Source organism: Pelophylax lessonae (genome assembly GCF_965119305.1).
Source record: "Pelophylax lessonae genome assembly, chromosome: 3".
NCBI lineage: Eukaryota > Metazoa > Chordata > Amphibia > Anura > Ranidae > Pelophylax > Pelophylax lessonae.
In genome coordinates, this window is record NC_138770.1 from 521,863,683 (window position 1) to 521,880,986 (window position 17,304).

The 17,304-nt window shown below is 38.8% G+C and overlaps 1 protein-coding gene across 2 annotated transcripts in view; it reads right to left on the minus strand.

Moving 5' to 3' along the window:
- Positions 1 to 17,304, minus strand: part of SYNE1 (spectrin repeat containing nuclear envelope protein 1) — a 645,053-nt gene that overhangs the window by 328,471 nt on the left and 299,278 nt on the right. For both annotated transcript variants that reach the window (XM_082249740.1, XM_082249741.1), the window contains 7 exons: positions 14,675 to 14,838; positions 14,363 to 14,516; positions 13,237 to 13,865; positions 9,183 to 9,362; positions 8,096 to 8,246; positions 5,929 to 6,087; positions 2,146 to 2,328 (listed from right to left, as the gene is read on the minus strand). In XM_082249740.1, coding sequence (XP_082105866.1) covers positions 2,146 to 2,328; positions 5,929 to 6,087; positions 8,096 to 8,246; positions 9,183 to 9,362; positions 13,237 to 13,865; positions 14,363 to 14,516; positions 14,675 to 14,838 — 1,620 coding nt within the window. The remainder of the gene's footprint in view (positions 1 to 2,145; positions 2,329 to 5,928; positions 6,088 to 8,095; positions 8,247 to 9,182; positions 9,363 to 13,236; positions 13,866 to 14,362; positions 14,517 to 14,674; positions 14,839 to 17,304) is intronic.

Here is a 17,304-nt window from a genome sequence, read left to right on the forward strand (position 1 = left end):
CAGCTGCTCCTCCAAATACCAAAGAGGTCCATGTATAAAATGTTCTCTGTGTGGATGGGCCAAACATTCACACAATCATGGCAACAATTATCGTACTTCCTTTTTTATATGTGCCCCTTAATTTGTCTGTGCCACCTAGTGTCCATAATGCATTTATTTTCCAAAAATACTTCAATCAGGAAAAAAAAAGATATCATGGCCAACAGATGCCACTGCCAATATTAGAATCATACATAATGGAAAAAGTTCAGCAATTTTCTCCCGATTGTGCAAACGTTTATTAACAAACATTTTATACATGGACTCCCTAGTATAAATTGTAAAATAAAATACAGAGCGCTGTAGCTAATGAATGTCTTTTTTTTTTTACAGGGCTTTGCTAAGTAATACTCTTTTGCACACTTAGGAGCAGTGGCGGGAGAGCCGAAGGAGTACATGATATATCATAAATATGTTTAATCTGTTTTGTTCATTAAGTCTGAGCCATGATTTATTCTCTTTTTTATGTGCTTTTTGTTACTTGGATAGTTCGCGACAGTTGCCTGCCTGTCTCTCAGGCATGGTGTTTTTACACTTTGTTCCACATGTTGCAATTTGCACTCTAGAAGACAGATGTATTCTAGATCTGTAGTTTACCGATGAACCTCCTGCGTACTTGTTCATATTGTATCCTTGAACTTAATCAATCAATAAAAATTATTGGAATAAAAAAAAAGAGCAGTGGCGGCCCGTCTGTTGGGGGGCGCAGGAGCGCCTGCCCCCCATCCATACATCCGGCCCCCTAATCTACATGCAGGGTGCTGGATGCATGGAATCCAATGGGGCTTTTGTTTTGTTTTTTTTAAGCACGTGATTAGAGCCAGAGGCTCTAATAGGCTTCAAAAAAGGGTGGGCTCGGGGTGCAGAGCACTGTGCAATAGAGAATGAATATTCACTATTATCACACTGATTCTCCTCCCAGCCAATCAGGAAGCAGGTCCTTTCAGGAAGCGAGACCCCTTTCCCGATTGGCTGAAAAGAGAAGCGATTTTACTGGCCATTAGCCAGGAAGAGGAAGGAGACACACGGCCAGAGGAGAATCACAGCCACTCAGCCATCCAGGAAGGAGGAGGGAAGAATGCTGGCTGTCCGTCCGCCTGTCTGTCCCGTGGGGGGTGTGGGTTTTGCCGCCCCCCCCCCCCAAATTATCATGCACCAGCCTCCGCCACTGCTTAAGATACAAGTGTATTATCAGCATATGGTCAGACAGTTAGCTGACCAGACACTGTCAGAATTTGGGTACAAATATACAGTAAGTGAATAACGTAGGAGTTTGGTTTTAATGCAGCCTTTTAAATGCTTTCATGAAAAAAATGAAAGGCACATTTATGAGTACTTAGTGAAGTCCCAAAGAAAGGGAGGCCCAATTAAATGTACCGAATGATAAAAAAAAAAAAGTGCAGTGGGGAGGAATACCCGGTCACATGACTTGTCAAAGTCAGATGGGCAGGCCCTCATTCTATTATGAAAAATAATGTAGAACACTGCAGGTGACACAGAGATCTACATTTTATGAATAACTTGTAAAATCAGGTGCAGTGGGGTAAACACTGTGGTGTCCTGTACCAAGCAGATGATGATATCTGTTGTCAGTTTTAAATAAACCCCTTAAACATGTCCTCTGACAAGTTAGTAAAAGAACAAATAAATAATAAAAAAATAAATAAATATGTAATAAATAAATATTTTATATGTAAGCTTTTTGTTTGAGACAACTGTAGAACTAAGGGTCCCATGGAAGTAAATTAAGTAAATTATATATCTGAGTATTGGAAAATTGAGACCATAATCATGGTAATATAAGGTACAGTCCAAAATCTTGATCTTCCCACCTTTATCAACAGGGAGTATAATTAAGGTATACTTAAAAGTAAAGTCTTTAACCGTTCTGGTTTTCTAACCATTCTGGTTAGAAAAATTAAGTCTGGAGACTGATGGAGCTGACGTAAGTATCGTAAGTTGACAGGAAGACACTATTTGAAAAGTTCTAACTGAAGGTGGAATATTGATGACTTTGGAGGAGGTACTATTGCCCCCCCCCCCCTCTAAAAAATGAATTTAGGAAACAATAAAGTTACATCAAGGAACCTATAATTTTACACAAACCTGAAAATCTGAAAGACAAGATTTCAGTTGCTGACTGCTGTTCAGGTTGGTAATACTCTCATTCAGCTGTGAAATGGAGTTGGTAGACCACCCATCAATTTCATCATTTATGCTCAGCACATCTTCCCACAAGCCCAGGCTCACACTTAGTCTTTCCAGGTTCTCATCTATTCTTTCCGAAATCTGTAAAAAATCATTATCAAAATGAGCACAGTAAATTAGCTATTATCATTCTTGGTTACAACATAACACTTGTAATATAAAGGTGAAGCTCCACTACCATCAAGTGATCAATGTAATGCTGATAAGAATGAGAATAGGGAAGGTAATCATTTTCCTTCTTCATCAAGGCTTTCTTATTCAGTCTTCCCACATCATGTTTACTGTATATAGTGGCATAGGAGCATCAGGAGGTAACATTCTAAAAGTAAGGTTTTACAGACAGCTATCATCCTAGGAACAGATAGTGCTCCAGAATCCAAGTGATCTATGGACCAGTCCCCAATGGGAACATGTAACTGAATATCAACACTTGAATTGTTTTAATGCAGCCTCTTATTTCATGGTTTACTTGATTATTGACTAATTTTATTATTTTCCAGTCAGAGAAAAAAAGTCAGCTACCCAGACTAAATTCCCATTATTAGCCTTTAGCTCTGGCAGGAGAGAGGTCAGCCTCACTGGAGGCATTACAATCTGACAGGGAGAGGATAGAAATGAACAGCAGCACACACAGCTATCTCAGAAGGGTAGATCTGTACTATAACAAATGAAGAGCCGAGATTAAAATTCTTTAAAAAGTTTCAAAGCTTTAACAACTCTTTAAAACTCATTACTATGTTTTGCATTGCTTTTCTTGCTTTTCTGAAGCTCGTTAAAACTCCATAGGAAGCAAGGAAAAACTCTTTCCCTTAACATCTTAAACTAGCCATGGTGGAAGGAGTCTAGGAAGTGAGACCTATTGAAATAGGAGGCACTGATTATTATACCCTTTTTATATAACACTAAAGCACATGTGTCAAACACAAGGTCCTAGGATCAAATCTGGACCGCCAGGCCATTTAATGTGGCCCTCACACCCAGGGCTTTTTTTCAGCCAGAATGTGGCAGAACTCCGTTCTGCCACCTACGGCTCTCACCCTCCGCTCCCCACTCCCCACTGTCACTTGTAAACTCAGATGCCTTCTTTGTTTACAAGGATAGCTTTCCTCTCAGCAGCTCTCACATATCCCTGCCTGCCCTGCACATATAGCAGATAAAAGGGAGATGCAGGTGCGGTGTGGGCTGACATGGTACACCGCACTGTGACCCTCATCTGTGCCCCAGTGCACAGATTCCAACCATTTTGACCAATGATCTCCTGCAACTGCTGGGAGGTACTAGAGCCTAGGAACTAGAGGTAAGTAAGATGCGAAGAAGCTTTGGGCGGGGGGGGGGGGGTTAGAGATGTGAGGGCTTTGGAGGAAGATATGTGCAGAGGTGGGGGATGGTGCAGAGGTCAGAGCTGAGGTCGGTTGAAAGTGAGATGTGGACAGCCTGTGAAAGAAAGCTGAACCCTGCACACATAGTTCATAGCACACCCCTTAACTCTGCACTCTGTGTGTAGTGCACTCCTTAACCCTACACTCTCTACACAATGCACCCCTGAATTCTGCCTTCTGTGCATAGGGCACCTCATTCTGTACATGGTGCACCCCTGAACCTGCCAGAAAACCAGAAGCTGACCAACTCTTGATCAATGCTCTCAGCCATTGGCTGAGAGCGCTGATCACAGTGTTCTGGTGAAAGGGGAGGGCCGTCTACCTGTCCGAATACAATAGCTCAACATCGGAGATTGCTGTATTAACGTAGGATCATTCAGACAGTGGCTCCAACCGGAGCTGTCATCTTTTTTTCGTTCAGCTCGTTCGGTTGAATAAAAAAAAAGCTATTAGTGTGTACCAGGCTTAAGTTACTTCTCAAGATTGTAATCAGATACGATGAATGAAAAAAAAAACATGAAAAATCATTTCTCAAAATGTAACCAAAAAATCAGCCAATAACTTACAAATACCAACATCCTTTGGGATATGACATGAAAAACCTTCCAGACTGTTACTATATTAGACCTATTCACAACGCTGCTTTTATTTTTGGTGTCTTTTATGATGAAGATGTTACCACACTCCTAAACATATGTTTTCTTCTGCTATGTGCAGCACATAAAACATTTAACCACTTTACTAAATATGGAAGAAAAGTTACTTTTGCCGTTAATTATTTATGTATTCTTGTTATAGTATTATTATAACATTTAAAAATACAACTATCCAGTGATCTAATCTTCAGCACAATGTAGAAATCTATTATACAGAGAATTACTTCTATATTTAACCCTCTGTTGGGGAAGATACAATAGACAGGGAATTGTTTGGTAGTTGGAACAGTTTTTGGATATTTGAATGGCTGCAAGGCACGTTACCACATTTTGATGTCTAATCCATCATAAATCGCAGCGCAAAACACTGCAAATAAGCTAAAAGTTACAAATGCGACAGGTGGAATTTCAATACAAATGATTGCTACAAGCAAGCGCTCATTGAAAGGAGAAGCATGGACACATACAAATACATACCTCATGCTGCATTATTGTTGTGATGCTGCAGCTGTCCCATGTTGGCTCTAAGACAGAGAACTGAGCTATCATATCACCGCTGACCGTTCAGTTCTTGGTCTTCTTGGAGCAGAGAGCAGTGACTGTCATTCCATAGAAATTTTCATTGCATAGAAACCACTCCCCCTCCCGCCGCCTTCCGCGGCTCTGCCCGGGTCTGCCGTCCCACCGGATTCAGCTTTGATCAGGTCTCCGATGATGAAACCCGGAAGTGACGCTCATGACATCACGTCTGGGTTTACTCAGCGGCTAAAGGCGCAGAATTTAAAAAAGTGACAGTATTCACAAATGTAGTTTTTGGCATTTTGAATACATTGAAGTGCAGTGGAGGGGTCAGGGGTTTTTTTAGACCCCCGATCCCTCCATAAAGAGTACCTGTCACTGCCTATTGCTGTCACAAGAGATGTTTATATTGTTTATGACAGCAATAAAAGTGATAAGATTTTTTATTTTTTTTTAAAACCTGTGCTAAAATTAAAAATTAAATAAAATACATAGGAAAAAACATTTCAAGCGCCCCCATCGCCGTGAGCTCGCGCAGGAAAGAAAACATATACAGAAATTGCGACCGCAAATTAAAGCGCTGTTCAAACCACACATGTGAGGTATCACTGTGATCGCCAGAGTGAGAGCAATATTTAAAAAAAAAAAGAGCTACTCTGTAACTCTAAACTGGTAACCATTAAAAAACTTTAAAGCGTCACCTATGGAGATTTTTATTGATCGTAGTTTGTCGCCATTCTGCGGGTGTGCGCAATTTTAAACCGTAACATGCTAGGTATCTATTTACTCGGCGTGACATCATCTTTCACAATATACAAAAAAAAAATGGGATAACTTTACTGTTTAGTTTTTTTTAAAATGCAGTGAAATGTATTTTTTCCCCCCAAAAAATGGCGTTTGAAAGACAGCGTGACAAAAATATTGCATCGGCTGCCATTTTATTCTCCAGAGTCTTTGCTAAAAAAATATATATAATGTTTGGGGGTTCTAAGTAATTTTCTAGCTAAAAATACTGATTTTATCTTGTAAACAACATGCGTCAGAAATAGGCTTGGTCCAGAAGTGGTTAAACTATATAGAGAAAGAGGAGAATAGAAAACTTTAATACATCAGCAGAGTTATCTTACATCAAGCCATTGGTCCACAAAGTAGTCCATATCTTTTTTCACTGGTCTTGCATCACAGCCATGAATTCTCTTAAGTTCCACCAGTAAACGTTTTCCTTTGTTGGTGAACTCGTCAAGTTTTTTCTGGTTCTCCGTGATTTCATTCTTGGCTGATTCATGCTAAGTAAACAATGTTGTCTAAAATTAGCGAACACAATCACAAAAGCAACAATAACATTCTGAAACAGTCTGAAGTGCTACGACTGAGTTGGGGGAAGGTTGAAGAGTTACAATTTGTATGTTTTAGTTTGGTGGTCTGATACAAATATATTTAAATTTAGCTTAGTTGGGTAGGAGCCAGTGATGGACTGCAAGTTAAAAATAACCCTAGATCAAATACAACTACAAGCTGAAGTTATCTCCCTTCACTAAACTTTAAAAAAAAAAAAAAACATTTGAAAAAGAAGCCATTGCACAGCTAGGAACACTCTTTTTCGTTATTTTTCAGTTATGCTGTTGCCCTGTACTGGTATACTGTTTCTTGCATCACATGCCTGATAAACGGACAGTGATGATGATGAAGACTCATTGTGCAATAGCCAAGCCAGAGGCAAGGCACTAAAGGCAGTACAATAGGGCTTGGTTGATGTTAAGGGGACCCTGCCGCAACCTTCATCATGTACACATACCTGCCACTTCTGAAGGAACACTGCACATTTAGGCAGTTAATGTCTGGCTGGGCCATGCCCCCTTTGGAGGTGCACCTCTGTGGAACCTCTGGGTGAATCTAAGATGGAAAAGGCCCTCAGGGTCCTAGTGGACAACAGGCTTGGCAGTGGCATGCAATGCCAACCCACTGCAAGCAAAGCCAACAGAATACTGGTATGTATAAAAAAGGGGATTCACTCCAGAAATAGAGATTATTCTCCCTCTCTACAAGACTCTGGTCTGGCCACATCTTGAATATGCCATCCAGTTCTGGGCACCAGACCTCAGAAAGGATGTGCTAGAACTGGAAAGAGTCCTGAGAAGGGCAACAACGATAATTAGGGGAATGGAGGACATCCACTATGAGGAAAGACTGCAAGCATTGAACTTATTCTCTCTGGAGAAGAGACACTTGAGAGGAGATATGATATCAATGTACAAATACCGTACTGGTGACCATAGCATAAGGAACAAACTTTTCAGAGAAAGGGAATACAATAAGACATGGGGCCAGTCACAAAGACTAGAAGAAAAGTGGTTTAACCTTAAACTACAGAAGGGGTTCTTTACTGTAAGAGCGGTAAGGATGTGGAATTCTCTTCCACAAGTGGTGGTATCAGCAGGGAGCATCGACCGTTTCAAAAAACTATTCGATGGGCACCTTAAAGACCACAACATACATTCTCTTTAACAAGCGGTGGTATCAGCAGGGAGCATCGACGGTTTTAAAAAACTATTAGATGGGCACCTTAAAGATACAGGGGTATAGGATGTACGGTTAACAGTAAACACACATACACACATCGTAGTTTGAAAAGGATGGACTGATGTCTTTTTTCAACCTCACCAACTATGTAACCTGCAGGATTGCGCCCAAGTTGGACACACACAGTGCCGCACGGTTTGACCCCTCCCTCCCTCCTCATATGTTTTAATCCACAACAGCAGGAGCCAATGGCTACTGCTGCTCTTTACCAAGCCTGTGAGAGTGAGGAGAAGAGGGAGAACAGATGCAGCCAGGCACAGCGCTGAATAGAGGACTCTCAGGGAATGCATTAAGGTAAAAAAGTTTTACCTTCAGAACCATTTTAAATGACTGTAAGCAATAAGAAGCAGCTCCAGGTTCTGGGTCTGGTGACCTGAAGCCAGTGTGCCAAGTACCATGACCAAAGCAACTCCTGACTGAGGACCTCTGCTGGAATGTGCCATAGCTTCAGACCATGTGATCAGGAACCAAAGTGCTGCATGATCACCTTCTAGGCTCTGGCAGGTAGGTTTATCCCAATTGTGTTGTTCCTACACTGCCTCTAAATAGCCTGGCTCATCTATATAAGCAAATTTAGACTGTATACATTGTTATTCACCTGTTATTCAAACCATTTAACTCAAAAATACTAGATTAAGAGCACTTCACAATGTGTTGTATATAACGTAGAATACTAAAATAGAAACACACATTACATTAAAGATATTTTCTTACTTTTGCTATGGTGCGGCGGATGTCCTCCTGATCTTTTAAAGTGAATTTGATTGTGATCATATTTTCCACAGTTTCTAAAACCTTCATTATGAAGGATTTTACATGTTCATACTCTTTCATTAGATCAATAAGTGCCAGACACTGCTCTTGACTGAAATAAGAGAAACCGATATAGTTCACTGAATAGGAGGAGCATTCAAAAACATTTTATAAAAGTCAAAAGTAACATACCATTACATTGTCATATTCTGGGTCTGAGTTTTCAAATACTATACTGACATAATTATTGATGATCAGGTACTCCAGTTAATTTTTATTAAAGTGGTAAGGCTTATTTCTTGGGAGCTAAGGACCTCATGAAAAAGAAAGCCTGACTGGACGAAACACATAGGGCCTGGGAGCGTTATGAATATGTGATTGTGTAATCTCACAGTACATCTCTTATTTGTTTTTAAAAAAAAAAACTACTGGCCACACTATTTGGGTTCTCAATGTTTTGTAATGATTAATGTTGATGGCAGCGGATGGTTTACGGATTGATAGGGGAAGAAGGGTGATGCGTGGACACAAAAACAGCATACTAAGTGTACACTGGCCTTCTCCTGCTGAAGGTCAAAATATACAGCAAGTTGCTGGTTTATATTTAGGAGCTATATCATGGACACTTTGTATATGTATCTAAAGTTTGGGGTTGAGTTACTAAAACTGGAGAGTGCAAAATCTGGTGCAGCTCTGCAAAGAAAGCAATCAGCTTTCAGATTTTACCATCAAGCTGAAGTTAGAAGCTGATTGCAGGCTTCATATATTGCAAAAATCCAAAGCAGGGGCTGCAGCATACATATGATTTATTAAACGTCCATCAACAAAAAAATATTACAAACTGCCAATTTATAATATTTATGTTGATGAACTTTCAATAAATTATATGTATGCTGCAACCCTTGTTTTGGATTTGCGAGATGTGTAATACAATATATATATATATATATATATATATATATATATATATATATATATATATATATATATATATATATATTTATATATAATATGCTGCAGGTTACCCTGTCAATAATGTAATTCTTACCTCTCACTGATAAGCCTCCTAGTATCTTCCCAAGTAATGTTCAGTCCATTCAATTCTTTGTCTGCTTCAGCTGCCAGAGATAAATCCTTCTGAGCAATCTGCTTTGCTTTGTCCATCAGCCACTGTCTTTCGTGCTGATATGAGTTAATTTCCTCCTCCAGTTCATTAAAAAATGTTAACCTGTATTAATTTTAAATAAAAAAGTGTATTTTGTTTGATGCATAAATAGGATATAAATACCTGCCACTTTGAAATTAAAATGACAACTACACAAATGTACATAAGAGCAGCACAAGCACTTGAAAGAGAAACATCCATGCATTAGTAAAAGTTCAACACATGCAGGGCCATCTTTAATATTGAATGGACCCTGGGTAAACATTTTCCTGATTCCCCTCCAATTCAATTTTGTTCTCCACCTGCTCTAAGACATACAATACATAGCAGTTAGACTCAACATAAGTTTACTGAATCAGATCAGGCAGTGATTGTGATTGGTTGCCAGAAGTTAAAGCGTATCATTGCCGCTCACTGACTGGCTGCTAGACATTACAGAACACATTACGGCTCACTAATTATTTGCTAGAAGTTACAGCACATGACATCTGCTTGTTGATTGGTTGCTAGAGATTACTGTACATCAATACTGCTCACTGATTGGTTGTTAGAAGTTACTGGACATCATTACCACTCACTAATTGGTTGCTAGAGATTACTGCACATTATTACTGCTTACTGATTGGTTGCTAGAGGTAACTGCACATTATTACTGCTTACTGATTGGTTGCAAGAGGTTACTGCACATCCTTACCGCTCACTGATTGGTTGTAAGACGTTAGTGCATATCATTACTGCTCGCTGATTGGTTGCTAGAGGTTACAGCACATCATCTCCTCACTGCCTGCACACCATGGACTGTGGAGGTGAGGGGACTCATCAATAGACAGAAAACTCCTAGGGATCCTAGGACACCTGGGATAAGTGGCAGTGCTGGGGGAGGGCAGGGTGTGATCAGTGGCAATCCTGGGGGGTTAATGGGATCAGTGTCGGCGGAATGGGATTAGTTAGGAGGAAGTACATGGTGGCAAATTCTGAATTATGTAGAGCAAAGCTGGAAATCTTTGGCAAGTATGTAATGGGGGATTCTACACTAACCACCAATGTAATGGGGATTTACAATGGCCACCAATGTGAGGGGGGGGGGGGGTTTACACTGACCATCAATGTGAGGGGGAATCTGCACTGGCCACTATGTAACAGGGGATTTTACACCACCCCCCAATATTAAGAGGGATTTCTACACTGTCACCAATGTAATGCAATTTACACCGACCACCAGTGTAAGGGGGAATATACAATGACCTCCATGTAAGGGGGAATTTACACTGACAACCATTATTGAGGAGATTTGTACTGACCATCAATGTAAGGTGACATTTCTACACCGAACACCAATGTTAGGGGGGATTCAAACTGACCACCAATGTAAACTGGGATTTACACTGATTCCAGTGTAAAGGCAATTCCGCACTTACCAGCAATGTAAAGAGAAATGTACACTGATCACCAATGTAATGAAGACTTTACACTCACAACCAATGTAATGGGGGATTTTACACAAACAACCAATAAAGGGGGATTTCTACACTGGCCACCAATGTAAGGGGGATTTACACTCACCACCAATATAATTGCAAATTTACTCTGACTACTAGTGATGGGCCGAACACCCCCCTGTTCAGTTCGCACCAGAACATCTCAAACAGGGAAAAAGTTCTAGCGAACATTAGAACTCTAATAAATGTCTATGGGACACAAACATGAAAAACCAAAAGTCCTCGTTTTAAAGGCTTATATGCAAGTTATTGCCATAAAAATTGTATGGGGACCTGGGTACTGCCCTGGGGGACATGCATTAATGCAAAAAAATGTTTTTAAAATGTTAGTTTTTACACGGCAGTGGTTTTATTAATGCTTAAAGTTAAACAATAAAAATGAAAAATTCCTTTAAATATCGTGCCTTGGGGGTCCCCTTCATGTGTCTGTAAAGTAGCGCATTTGTGCGATGTATGGAGCCTGCTTCAGCAATACTGACATTTCTAAAAGGAAAAAAAATAATTTAAACTTGCTCGTGGCTGTAATGTATTGTCGGCACCCGGCAATACAGATAAAAAACTAAATAAAAAAAACGGTGTGGGGTCCCGTCCCCCCCCCTTCGGATCTCGTGCGAATTTTAAGAAGAACCCCATGCCAAAATTGAAAAAAAAAAACGGCGTGGGGTCCCCCCCCCCCAAAAAATCCATATCAGACCCTTATCCAAACAAGCAGCCTGGCTGGCCAGGGTGGGGGTAATGAGCGAGAGCCCCTCTCCCCCCCTGAACCTAGCCACTAGTGTGAATGAAAGGATTCTACACCAAGCCCCAGTGTAATGAGAAGATTTACACTAACCACCATTGTAACTGAGACATTTAGCCTGTGTTCACATTTGTGTGTGTAGAGAACGCATGCAAAATCGCTTTCCTGACACCACAAAAACGCACTGTCCTTTAGCAGATACACAGTAGTGCCATTAATTGTTAATGGCACCCTCATGCATCTGCTGACATGTGCATTTTCACATGTACCAAAATTCACGGGGCTGTGATTTTGAAAAGGGGTTAGGGACTTTTTTTCCACATTTCTAGAGCATAGAGCAGCCCTTTGAAATGAATGGGCTGCCCTAAATCTTTATTTATCCTGTCAGTACACATTTGCATTCTAAAACCCCTGCTAACCAATGCACCTCAACCCTCTCCATTTCAACCCCCCCCCCCCCTAACTCTACCTGCCTTCTCTGCTCATCTTTGCACCCACCTTCTTACCTCTATACATACCCTCCCTGCTCACTGTGCACCCCAAATTGTAGTTTCTTCTCTGCCTACCTCTGCATACCTCCCCCACACCCTCCAATTTACTTACCTTTGCAGAACCGGCTGATGATAGGCTTAACGACCACAGTTGCAGGTAGGACTTTCAAGCATGCCCCTTTACCTCCCCAGTGGTTAGCATTTCTTTCATACAGTGCTTGGGATTTTTTTGTACATACTAAACAGTGAATTTTTGAAAACTGCTTTTAAGAAAAGCCAGTGTGACCATCTTTCCGTCACGACAGATAAGGAGTATAAAAATTCTTACTACAGTCTACCAAGTATAACCTCTGAACCTGAAAGTGTGGTAATAAACAAAATGAATCACATTTCTAAATGTAAAGAATATGTAAACCCAATGTTTCATATTCCTGATATGTACCTACTGTACCATGTATGACAAAAGTATCCCGTTCTCTTTTTTTTTGCTTCCTTTGTGTGAAATACTTGTTGTTCCTGCCAGTCGCCCTGCTTCCCTATTAAAAACTGACCACATTAGGCATGAGAGCACAACATGTTTTATATATATATATATATATATATATATATATATATTATATATATATATATATATATATATATATATATATATATATATATATATATATATACTGTATATGTACATATATATATATATATATATATATATATATAAATGTTTTGACTTTCATTTATATTTTAAAATGAATGGGTTGTTTTACATTGTGAAGGTTTTATACTTTAACAACAGAACCTACACGCAGACACATGGGGTATTTCAATGCTATCAGGGCAACATTTAGATCTAGTGGTGTTCTGTTTTAGTCCATACACATAAGCCAGTCCTTTTGGAAACAAGTTTTTTACATTGAGAACCTGTGCCTGCGATGGCCATTCATTTTAAGAGAGACTCTTAAGGTCATGGACTTGGAGTATGGCACTCTGGAGCATAGGGAGCTGCATATTGGAAATATGATGGAGGGTTTACATGATTTTGTTCATAACAGTAAAGTTCTAACATGCTATATACCAGTGATGATGAACAAGTAAACAGTAAAGAAAAGAAGTACTGCATGTACTACTGTAAGTTTTCTTTAGTTGAACAGCGTGTTCTTTTAAAAAAACTCTTCTTGAAGAGGCAAGAAAAAGTAAATGTATTTGTTTATTACCTTTGTTGAAATGCTTGTAGGGTTGGCTCTTTCATCTCCTCGCTGTCTGCCTTTTCTTCAATGTCTTCAACAGTCTTGAGCAACCTCTCTCTGCAATCAATAAATGATTTCCACAAAGCTTCAAGAACCTCTGCTTCACTTAGCTTTGTTCCAAGTAATGTCTGTACTTTTTCTAGTTCTAGACTTAAATTATCAGACAGTGCTCTACAAGAAGTTCTCTGCTCAGAAATAGAGTTCTTTAGGTTATACTGGGCTTTGGTAAGTGCTGTATCTAAACCTACAGACACGCCTGCTAACTTGTCAATGTCCTGTGAAACAACATTTATGTCTTTTTCCAGGGCATCTGATTTGTCTTTATCCAAGCTGACTGCTCCCACTACTGTTTCTTTTAGGGTTTGAAGGACTCCTAGAGAGTCTGCATGTATTCTTAAGAAGTCTCCTAATTTGGACAGGGATTCTTGACGTCTTTCTGTGACTTGAGTTGCTTCTTCATACAACTGTACACAATCATTGACTCTTTGTTGTAAAAGGGAATGATCTTCTGAAATAGTGAAGGTGCATAACTTGGCAAATTGTTCTTTCACGTGACTGACTTCTTCTTGCTGTTTTTTCATCTCTGCTATATGTTTCTGTGGGATAAAGAAGTATGCAATTACTTACAAAATAATTGTACTTTGCAGATGAAGTCCACCTGCAAATTTAAAGTGATATTTTACTTTGTACGTCAAGTTTGATAGGTGGTGCCCCTCTTTAGCTTCTTGTACCACTAAAGGAGTTCAGCAACAAGATGTCCTAACCATTGTTCCTTTCATTTCATTTAAAATGTTCTGCCTACCTGTGGGTATTGTTATTATTCTTGCTGCATATTCCAAAATTTAAACTTAATTCAAAATCTGAAAGCGAAAAATTGGATCTCCACAAAAATAATCATGGAATCCACAACAAATATGAAAAGGTAGGTAGTTTAACAGTTCACTATCTACCAAAACTAAATGTTTAGTTGTGTTGACAGATTCAAAGTAAAGCCTAAAACATAATGCAACTTTACTATGAGAATTATATACTGTACATGTGTACAATTGGCTTGATGTGAAAATATTTCAAGTGTATTAGAAAAGAAGAACACCTCATTTAAAGTCACAGCAGCATCATGTTTAGAGGTATTGATTTCAGCAGCTTCTTGAAGTTTTTGAAGGAACTGTTTAATCCAGAGGGATGATTCAAGCAACATGTCATCAAATTTCTGATGCTCACTCAGGACAGACCCCAAAACACCAATCCTAAAAAAAAGTGATACAAACAGTAATGGTGAAGCAAAAATTTGTAATAGAAGGTTTAACGCAAAAAAAATTTTGGCAAGTGGGTATATGTTTCCAATTGCTTTACATACACATACTCTGCTAGTGATTGCACAATAAACAGGAATGAAATCACAAACCTTTTAGAAACAGCATCAGGCAAATTATCCCATCTTTGGGACAGATCCTCTAGTCGACTCCTCATTGACTCTATCCCACTTTCAGTGGAGGTCGGATACAAAGATGCGGACAACTGAACCAGAACAGTGTACCTATGTGATTGTGCTAACTCATCATGAAGAGCCTGGTAAGTGCAAAATATCAGTAGTTACTTCATCATCAGTCATTTAGATTATATTTAAAACAACCTTGAGAAAAGCGTCTAGTATATTCTGCATTATTTACGTTCAATATGGTATTATATTTTCAGATGCTTATTAGGTAAAAACTGTTTAAAATGATCACAATTATTATTATACCACATTTTTTTTTTTAAATAAACTGACTTCACAGTCACTGTTTTCTATAACAAAAGATGTATGCAACATTCTGATAAAACAGCAATCGTATGATGTATTAAAACGAATTTGTAGTCTTTTAATTTTTGCATGGAAGTGACCTGCCTCATGTAAAAAATCGCATCAGTGTTTCTTAAGGTAGTTTACTGCACTATGTAAGCTGTGCAATACATTACATTCCCCAGAACACTGAACTTTGTACACTCTATCATACATTCATACTGCCAGACGTTTTTACAGGAATACAAGATTTCCTTCTGTTCAATGAACAAGCACACTGTTTCTAGCGTTGTATTAAAGTAAATGATTAGTCTTTGAATTTGTATGTGAAAGAGATTAGCTTGATGTATCTAGAAGCCCTGCTAACACATTTGAACTCATATGGAGGACAATACCTGCCTCCTCTTATAATGACATCATCGCCGATGAGCTTTGGATTTGCAAATGTACTTTAGCTGTTACATCAAACAGCAGCTCTGTTTATTTGTTATATTACATGTGTTCTAAATGTATATTTCTTCTTATATTCTTCTTAGTTTCACCCACCCTTTTCTTCCTAGCTATGTCAACCTTCACACAGGCCACTGGGTACAGTAACTTGCAGTAAGGACAGAACACACCAAAATGATTCTATAAAAATAACTTTTCTATACTGTATATTAGAAATATTATGTACTGCTAGGTCTGTTTTATTAGGTGCTGGAAATTTGTTGTTAGTTCTTATTTTTTTGGTATATTATTTGATGTTCTAAATGACAGACAACCACAAAAAGTCATTGCCAGCTGTTGTAAAGACATAGTATTCAAGATCATCATGAGATAACCATTTCTATAATTAGAAATGCATTAATCAAATCATAAAACAATGAATTGATGGTCATATGATTTATATGACAATGGTAATGACATATGATATTTAACATAACATAATAGGTATATAAGTGGCATGAAAAGATTTATCAATTTGTCAACGTAATGATCTTCCTCGATTGACCCTGTGTGCCCTTGATAATATTAAATCTGAGTAAGAATTTGAGTCTGGTCTAACATCTTGTTGAGAAACCAGTAAATTGGTAGCACAGTGGCTAAGTGGTTACCGCTTCTGCCTAGCAGTACTAAGCTCATCGGTTCAAATCCTAACCATGGCACTACCTGCACAAAGTTTGCATGTTCTCCTTTGCCTGTGTGGGTTTCCTTTGGGTACTCCGGTTTTCTTCCACAGTCCAAAGACATGCTGGTAGGTTAATTGGCTCCTGTCTAAATTGGCCCTAGTATTTGTATATATGAATGTGAGTTAGGGACCCTTAGATTGTAAGCTCCTGGAGGGCAGGGACTCATGTAAATATATACTATATTTTTATTTTGTAAATTTATGTAAAGTGCTGTGTAAATTGACGGCCCTATATAAGTACCTGGGTTAAATAATAAAATAAATTGACATTCACACTAATATAACAAAAACATAAATTTTGAGGAGAAAACTAACCCATTGAAGACTATACACTCCTGTGTGGGTATTTTATCTTAACAGCTGTTAAAGGAAACTTTTCCTTTTAAAAAAAAAACATACATGCAACCATTATTGACCTCTCTTTTGGAAAATGCTACTTGACTAACTGCCATGCTTGTTTTAGTACCCTGAGTCATTAACCCAAACGTGTATGCAGCTAAGGACTTCTGATTTTCCTAATATGTAAAGTCTGTGAGTTAGAAAGAACTGAAGCCAGAGTTAGCATACCAATAAGCATGTTCAGAAGGATATCGTCAACAAGAATCCCCCTAATCTTATTAGAAAAGGTGTACATTGTGGACATTGGACAATCCACAACTCTATTCTTAATACAATAAAGAAAGTAGGGAAGAGTAATACCCACAAAAATGTAAATGTTATAATTATACATACTTTAAAACCCAACTGAAGTGTCACCGCATTTTAACCTTTTTTAGGCCTATACCTCTGCATGTTATAATTTGTGATTGAAGATGCCTTAAAGTACCCTTTTCGTCCAGTAAAGTATTGCTACACCCCCATTCCAGTGCATTGTGCTGATAAAGCTGAGTAACAGTCAAACTCCTAATTACAAGTGTCCTCACAGAAGAAGAGAAGGACTATCACACCATGCCTGTTCCTCTTTCTGAGTGATGATAACTAAATGCACTGGTCTAACCAAGGTGTCTTCTGGACTGTACAATCATATTTAGACACCCTACCCAACAGCTGTAAGGGGGAAATTGAGGTAAAACCATAAAAA